This window comes from Spinacia oleracea, chromosome 4, assembly GCF_020520425.1.
Source record: "Spinacia oleracea cultivar Varoflay chromosome 4, BTI_SOV_V1, whole genome shotgun sequence".
Classification (NCBI taxonomy): Eukaryota; Viridiplantae; Streptophyta; class Magnoliopsida; order Caryophyllales; family Amaranthaceae; genus Spinacia; species Spinacia oleracea.
The window spans coordinates 161,653,067-161,661,785 of record NC_079490.1 but is presented as its reverse complement, the minus strand read 5'-3'; the positions used below and the strand labels follow the sequence as shown (position 1 = coordinate 161,661,785).

The 8,719-nt window shown below is 35.3% G+C and overlaps 1 protein-coding gene across 11 annotated transcripts; it reads left to right on the top strand.

The window, feature by feature from the left end:
- Positions 1-275: 275 nt before the first annotated feature.
- On the top strand, positions 276-6,335 carry LOC110777860 (putative disease resistance protein RGA3). 11 transcript variants are annotated; one of them, XR_008932066.1, is made up of 5 exons: positions 276-427; positions 559-621; positions 4,468-4,539; positions 4,946-5,709; positions 5,891-6,335. XR_008932066.1 is itself a non-coding variant. In XM_056841497.1 (4 exons), the coding sequence occupies exon 1, from the start codon at positions 1,191-1,193 to the stop codon at positions 4,035-4,037; it is 2,847 nt and encodes a 948-aa protein (XP_056697475.1). In that variant the 5' UTR covers positions 628-1,190; the 3' UTR covers positions 4,038-4,539; positions 4,946-5,065; positions 5,648-5,709; positions 5,891-6,335. The 11 variants fall into 11 exon arrangements, 7 of the variants coding, with proteins under 7 accessions (XP_056697475.1, XP_056697474.1, XP_056697470.1 ...); XR_002530593.2 differs by lacking the exon at positions 4,468-4,539 and having other exon boundaries at positions 281-427; positions 5,613-5,709; XR_008932065.1 differs by having other exon boundaries at positions 298-621.
- The last annotated feature ends 2,384 nt before the right edge of the window (positions 6,336-8,719 follow it).

Here is an 8,719-nt window from a genome sequence, read left to right as displayed (position 1 = left end):
CAAAATGTTTTTTAATATTCTATCAAAATCTGTGTCCAATTATTATTTTAACCAATTAAATCCATTTGGTCATTTAATATCTCACACTTTTCCATTAGAACAATAACCTTTTCTCATTTCCCAATATCAGAATTTTGATAAGAATGAAAACATTATAAATAAAGGTAATTTTCCTCATTTACATAAAAAACTTAGAAGAATCTCAATGCACATAAATTAGTCGTTAAAACGCGTGAAAAATAGCGAACGTAAAAAAACAAAAAGAGACGGAGGGAGTACTGGTAGTAGTTATAGATTTCTTTAATTGGGTTTAGGGTTTTAACTACACAATTTTACCTCTCTCCTATCATCGTCTTCCCTGAGAGACTGCGACTAATCAAACTCAGCTATGTCGAGCGATAATTAACCTGCGAGGAAATTACTCACCGTAACTTTATTTTTCTTATTCTTCCCCTCTTGATGACCTTACCTATCATTACTTAAAATCCTTAATTTTTTTTTGCTTAATTCGATGAAATTTCATTTTTGGTGTTAATTTTGGTGAATTTTGACTGATAGGTCGATTATATGCGATGGAACTAGGGCTGAAGATTCATCAAATTACAGAAGCAGCTAGAAAAGGTCCTGAATTTTCTCAATCTTGACATTTAATTGTTCTTCGCAATTTTGCAATTTGAGTTTTTTAATATAGTAATTGCAACAATGAATGAGATTGTTGTTATTCAATTTGCTTGATCATTTTATCTGGAGTTGATGATAATTAGGTCATGACTGTAGGAATTATTAGATTACACACAAATTGACATGGAACTTTTAGACAAAGACAAAAGGAAAGTTCGCGGTACTTGACAATTCTGCTTCATATAACTACAGGTGTTTTATTAATGTAAAACTGAGCTTTCAACCTAATCAAAAGGCACTAAATCTGTTCGAGTTAGGCGAACTTTTTACTAGATGTCACTATTGGCCTACAATATTTGAATGTAATTTGTGATTATTGGTTATGTACAAGAATAATGCTATAAACAAGTGGTCAGGATATTAGTAGCAAGTCAAGCAACTTGATATTATAGCGAGCTTGTTGTTCGCCTTTTGTTTAGCCACTCAATAGAACCCAAAACTGATACTGTATAACCTAAATCTCCCATTAGATTTAAGATATTCAGATTCTGTAATCTTGTGACATAGAAATGGACGTCGGAACAGTGCTGTCTGCTGCTCAAACACTGTTTGCAGCGGTGCAAAGTTCGGAGCTCAAAAAGACGTGCTCGATCCTTGGCTACAAATCTCAACTTGATGCCTTACAAGTGACTGTCTCCACCATCAGTACTGTTCTCCGCAGTGCAGAGGCCAAGCAGGAGCTTTCTGATGAAGAAATAATTTATGTTGAGGATCTCAAGGACGCGATCTATGAAGCAGATGATCTGTTGGATGAGTTTGTCACTCTTGTTGAGCATAAGAAGCTCACAGAGGGTGATAAGAAGATGCGTCTCTTTTCTGTTTTTAAAGAATTAGGCGTTGCATACAAGATGTCTAGTGGGGTTGAGAAGATTAAGAAGAAGTTGGATGCTATTGCTTACAACAATCAGTTTAGATTTAAGCTTGATCCAGAACCTACAGGGAAAGGGAGGCCCGAGAGCGATTCTTGTGTGAATGCAGTTGATATCGTTGGAAGAGAGGGTGACTTGGAGAAGATAGTGGGTATGCTGCTTGATTCTAATGTTCAACATGATGTGTCTTTTCTAACTATTGTGGGTCTTGGAGGGTTGGGAAAAACTGCCCTTGCCCAACTTGTGTACAATGATGCAAGGGTCACGAGCACTTTTTCGTTGAGGTTGTGGACTTGTGTCTCTGATCAAGATAAAAAAGAACCGGACGTAAAAGAAATTCTTGGTAAGATTCTGGCTTCAGCTACCGGGCGGAAGCATGAGGACTCAACCATGGACCGGGTGCAAAGCCAGCTTCGAGAAAAACTAGCAAACCATAAATACTTGCTTGTTTTAGATGATGTTTGGACTGAGAAGCGTAACCAATGGTGTGGTTTGGTAAAGTACTTCATTGGAGGTCAAAAGGGAAGTCGAATAGTGGTGACTACTCGTTCTCAAAAGACTGCTAAAATTATAGGAGATAGTTCAATGTATGAGCTACAAGGCTTGTCAGAGGAAAATTCATGGCGCTTGTTTGAGAGGATGGCCTTTGGATTAAATCAGGTAAACTTCCCGGATCATGACTTAGTCGAGATGGGGCGAGAGATTGTTAATGTATGTGCTCACGTCCCTCTCTCTTTAAGAGTGGTAGGAAGTCTTTTGTATGGACAAGGAAAGAGTAGATGGAGTTCATTCCAGAAAATGGGATTAGCCAGCATCAGGGAGGGCGAAAATGACATCATGCCCATACTAAAGTGGAGTTATCATTATCTTGAATCTCCACTAAAGAGTTGCTTCTGTTATTGCGCGTTGTTTCCTAAGGATTTTGAGATAGAGAAAGAGATGTTAATAAGCCTTTGGATGGCACAAGGCTATATTGTCCCGTTAGATAAAAGCCAAAGCATTGAAGACGCCGGTGAGGAATATTTTTCAATTTTGCTGAGAAGATGTTTCTTCCAAGACATCAAGAAAGATGTATTTGGTGGGATCGACACATTTAAGATACATGATCTCATGCATGACATGGCTCAAAGTGTCACAGGGAAGGAGATCTATGCAACAAATACAACTGGCGGCCACCTTGATAAAAAAGTTCGACATCTATCAGTTGCCAGTAGGAGGAGATATGGAGAATACTTTTTCGGCAAGAACTATATTCGTTCGTATGTTCATGTTGACTGGGACGTGTTTTTATTTGGCGAGGTTGACCTCTTTTTCCTAGAGCCATTAGTTACAAATTGTATGTGCTTAAGGGCATTAGACCTAAGTTGGTTAAAGATCAAGAGATTGCCATGCTCCATAGGTAAATTGTTGCATTTAAGGTATCTTGATCTATCATATAATGCAGATCTGGAAATGCTTCCTAAGTCAATCACAAAACTGTATAATCTACAAACATTTAAATTGACTGGCTGTGAGAAATTGAAAGAGTTACCAAAAGATTTGAGCAAACTAGTTAATCTCAGGGTTTTGGATATAGATGATTGCTACCGTTTGACTTACATGCCCAGGGGCCTGGGTAAGTTGAGTAGCCTACATAGGCTAAGTAACTTTATAGTGGGTGGAAAAGGGAGGAATTTAAGTTGGAAGCAATGGTTTTATGGGCTGGAAGATTTGAAGGCTCTAGAGAAACTGAAGGGTAGTCTTGAAATCCAGATTAGGTGGCCAAAGAATGCTAAGAGTATTGTTAAGGAAGACTGTAGGAGGGACGGGTTATACCTGAGGAGTAAGGAACATCTCAATGGCATTTGGTTTAATTTCACACACGAGGAGAGTGATGGAAGAGTTGATGATGAGGTAGCAAGAAGATTGATGGAAGAGCTGCAGCCACATTCTAATCTGAAACGGTTCAAGATGCAGGAATACCATGGTGCAAGAATGCCTGGTTGGGCAACCCTCCTCCCAAATCTTCTACAACTTTGTCTTTTTAATTGCGATGAGTTGGAGTGCCTGCCATTCTTGGGAAACTTGTGTAATCTGAAGGTTCTTAAACTTTTAGCTTTGGAAAAATTGGAGTACATCGAAGAAAATAGTCCATCAGCTGATTCCAGTTCCACGCCTACACCTCAACTGCTGTGTGCAAAAACACTATCGTACTTACCCTCTCTTAGAGTACTTTCGTTAAACAATCTTCCAGAGTTGAAAGGATGGAGAAGATCTTTGGCAGGAGTGGGAAATGATCATCTTAATCAAAATTTGGTTGTTAGCAGGAGCAACAATGAGGCAGTATGGCAATCACTACCATGTCTTTCTCAGTTGAAGTCTTTGGAGATAATAGGATGCCCAAAGCTGACATGTATTCCGCTGTGTCCCAGCTTGGAATGGCTATATATAATTAAATCCAACGAAAGGCTGAATGAGAAGTATATAATGAAAGGAATGAGAAGTTAGAAGATGTAGACCCTTAACTTTCGAGTATTAGTATTATGAGTGGTTGGCAAACAAAAAAAAGTGGCATGACTATATTCGCGCCCCATGGAGGCTTTTCAGTGTCTTGAATCCTAGAGGCTAATAAAATGACTGAGATGAAGAGCTTGGGAAAGTTTGTCAGGTGCTTCATAGCGAGGCTTGCCTGCTTGTTTGCAGTATGCGGCCTGTAAATCTTTACAATTTTCTTTCTGGAAATGATTTCTGCTTAGCCCAAATTAAATACATTTTCATTGTTTGTCACATTGCTTAAAAAAAAAATTTGTTTCACATTGAGATTTGCAGAACTGCAGGTGATTGTTTCATAAATGCTAGTAACAGCTCAATGGATGAACTTTATAGGATAATAGTAAAACAAACAGCAACTGCTAAGTCTCAATTTTGTTTTGCGTAGGTTTTTTTTCTTGAGGAGTAAAGCAGTGGATGAACTATATCTGATGATGGTTTTGCTAAAAGTAAATATGAGGTTTTCCTCTGATTCTGTGATTAGATACACACTTTTTGTGTTTAATATTCATTTTTCTTCGTAATCCCTTTCGGTTGACTAATTATAGTGGTACTTCAATTATTAAATACTTAAATTGGAACCAAAAATTCATATTCAAGGGGTAAAGCTGAAACAATATTCTCATACATCATTCTTTATTTTTGGCAAGATTGAGGGACACAGAATTGCTGTTATGCTGCTCTATCAGATGTATTTCATTAGACCGTGTTCCGATGTTCCTCTGAATCCCAATCATACATCATTTTCTGTACATGGTGTCTGACATGTCAAGGCATTGATGGTTTCATGTGCCTTTTTTTGGAATTTCATTTTTCTTTTTATTCCCCTTTGAACTCGTATTTTGGTTGCTTATGCAAAAATGCAGAGTTTGGTCCATTTTGTTTTTCTCAATGTTATACGGCGGCACCAACTATAGCTTCAAGAGTGCGTATCATTCACTCTGCTTTTCTTTGGGATCATTCAGATCAATTAGCCGCGGAAACAAGTAATTTATTTGACGAAACCAAATATCAAGTTTGTGCTTTTTCATGACAGCATTGCTTGTAACTCCTGAATATTAATTCATATTGTTTGCTGGTGAAGTTTTTACTTATGATGTATACTAACCAAGCGTTGTAATGTATTCCTATTTCCTTTACGAAGTCCTTGTTTCTCTCTGACCGACAACTACTATTCTGATTTCATACATGATTAGTTATCCATGAAGTGGGATGCATCTTCTTTCTATGGTTTGGCTAAATTTCCGTACTCTCTTGTTATTATAACCATGAAATGTGTCGACAGGCATCCAATGTTGTCCCTGTTTATGGCTTTGAACACCTCATTTTTTCTCATCAAGTCAATTCCTTAACCCTTCCTGCTTAAATTATATTAACTAAAATTTGATATCTGAAATCCAAATACATCGTGTTAAGCTGTTAACTTCAACGACCTTGCATATATTAATGTATCTGCACTATTTTACAGTTATTTACCTTTTTATTGAAGTGAGGCCAGTTTGTCGTGACTGTATGCATCGTAATGCTATGCAGGTTTTCTAACTAGCTTGTTCTACTTGCTGTAGAAGATCTAAAGAAGGTCAATGAAGGAGCACGGAATCATGGATCCTACTTCGTATTTGATTATCAGGTTTGGGTTTGTGGAAGCTCTTGTTTTATTTTCTTTGACAAGAATGTGGAAGCTGTTGTTAATGGTTTGTTTGTGAGAAGAAAATTGAGCATAATTTCTGATTTTGTAAGAACTAAAGTTAGTTCTTAGTAAGCATTTTTTTCTTTTCACAGGACTGAATGGTTTTTTTTTTTGGGGTCAGGAAATGAAAGACAGAAACTGATTCTTGTTCCAAGCTTACAAAGTTACAACGTTCAAACGTCAGAGAGCCAGTACGCAGGGATCGTAATTCGTAATCAAGAAGCTTGATACTGGCACTATAGGCCATTACCCTCAATGAAAGCAGCATTTGCACTGAGAGCTTTTGATTCATCAATCAGCTTGATTGCCGTTGCCTTGCACAGAAGAAACTTGTGGTGTTTCACATTTATGTGTTTCAAATTCAGTGCATCAATAAAATGCTTGTAACAACTAACGAGTAGTTTTGTTGGTTGGTTAATTGGCCACATCTTATTCATGAAATTGACATCGAATAGTTAAATACAGTGTTTAACCACAAACATGTAAAGTTCAAGCAATTTTTGGATCACAAAAAACTGGCAGAGAAGAAATTACATTAGGAAAGATAGTTGTCTCTCCTTTTCTCCTCTTTCTCTCTCTAAGAAACTCCCTCTCTAAGGAAAGTCCACTGCCTCTTCAAGGATCTTGCCGGTGGCGAAGGACCTCTCCGGCCGGCTACCGGTGAGTTCCCCACTTTCTAGGTTTAGTTTTCCTCCGTTCTTTAACAAGGAGCTCTCGAAAATTTCAGGTCTCGTTTCATACTTTCATCTAAAGAGAGGAGGATCGATGGTCGTTTTTGGGGATTAATTTCAACATTTTTAGTGGGAGGAATTCACATCATATCTATTATACTATAAATAAGCTTTCTAATCTCATATCTATCCCGCACGCTGCCATCAGAAATTGCCGGTAATGGTGAAGTACGAGCTAGGGTTTCTGTTGTGGGGAAATTAAAAGCAACTTGTAGTTCAGCTTTAATTTTTGAGGGGATTCAGACCATTCAAATCGAAGCTAATTTCAAAATTGACGTTGTCTTGTAGTTTCGAAATACGTCGAACTTGACGATAAAGGTGAAGGATGAAAACACATGGGACCTAACTCAGTCGCTCTCGTCTTGTGGTTTCGGAAAAATGTCGACCTTGACGTTAAAGGTGGAAATTGGTTAGAGTTTCTGTTTTTGTTATTGGAATAACCGGGTTCGAAGGATTCGTTGGCCCCTATCACTGGTGTTTTTCAACATTTTTAAAAACGTAAAAGTTAAACGTTGCATGTATGGTAAACTGAACTTATTTGAGTCGTTATTTAAAGTTACAAGTTATTAGTTCATCATTATCTATTACTAGATTTAAGCCCGTGCGATGCACGGTTTTTTTTAAATATGATTTGTTAATCGTTCTTAGAACTATACTCACTTACTATTGTGATCAAGAATTGCGTTAATCATTTATTTTATTTTATTTTAATTGTGAGATCCAATTTGTACTTTTATTTTTTTAACTCTTATTAGTTATTACTATGGATAAATAACAAGCTAAAACAACTACTCCCTTTGCCTCTAATGTTACACTTTCGAATGTTAACGGTATTCATAATTGAAGAGAATCTACTAAACTCTTTCCAATACTTAAGAAAAAACATATTCATGTAGGGTCTTGTTTGATCCATTTTTATGGGTACATTAAGAATATCAATGTTATTATTTTGTCTAATGTATTATTAGAGATTAAAGTGATACAAAATACGTATTGGCAAACATGAAAAATAGAAACTGTAATGTCTGATTATTTGTTAAAAAACAATTTAAAGAATTTCCTAGATCATTTTTCTAAATAAACCCGCCAAATCATTACAACATGTGTTATCATATATAAATAGGTGTTTTATAAATTACACATATAATAGAAAGTTAAAATAGATCCCTATTCAAGTTAGAATATAATATTTTCTTAACATTGAAAATGTTTATGCATAAGAGTCTCATAGAAAAACCGAGTTTATAAAATGGTTAGTTCAATAATGGAAAAACTCGAGTTAGTTATTCATGTGATGCTATTAGAACTCTATTAAATACTTAATAATAATTATCATAATTAAAATTTATGATATGAATTGATCCAAATATCAAACGTTTAATATAAATAAAACTCTATTACATGCTTGATAATTATCTAAAAATAGAAGTTAATCGTATATCATGTGTATGTTATCGCACTTTTATAATAATGTATTAGTAAAGTAATTGTCATTACCTACTTGTTACCAGCTTTGAAACATTAGTTGTTGTTTTCTTGGTAATGTCGTGCTTAAATACTGTATACGACTATAATAATGTATTAGTAATTGTCATTTGAATTAATTATTCGCATCTAGCACTTGAAGAGTTGTAGTCTTGTAGGGGTTTAAATCACGGGTTACACTCTATGTTACGAATATCAAAGGCTTAATGTAAGTAAAACTCTATTATGTTAAAAAGTAGAAGTACGTAGGATAAATTTACGTTGAAAATCTACTATCATTTTGTTTGTTATCATCTTTTCAAATATTTATCTTATCACTATGGATAATTTACACGTAGTACAAAACATGGAAGAGATAGAATATGATAAATTTTCGTTAGGATATTTTATTCGTATGGGGTATTTTAAAGATAATTAGAATGCTATTTTAGTTATCATCTTTTATAATATTTATCTTATCATTATGGGTAACATATATAGAATATAAAGCATGGAAGAGATAGAATATGATAAATTTTCGTTAGAACATTTTTCATATGGAATATTTTAAAGATAATAATGATGCTATGTTAATTATAGACTTCTTAAAAAAGTATTAGCATTATCTGACTCAAATTCCAACTGAAAAACGCAATCCAAACTGGGAAAAAAAGTTGGATCATAATCACACCATACATTAGAGAAGTGAATACTTATTAAAAATTAATTAGAAGCTATCACACCATGCATTATTT

Bases quoted from the DNA above. Each gene is read 5' to 3' on its own strand.
- LOC110777860 (XM_056841494.1), top strand. From the start codon at position 1,191: ATGGACGTCGGAACAGTGCTGTCTGCTGCTCAAACACTGTTTGCAGCG.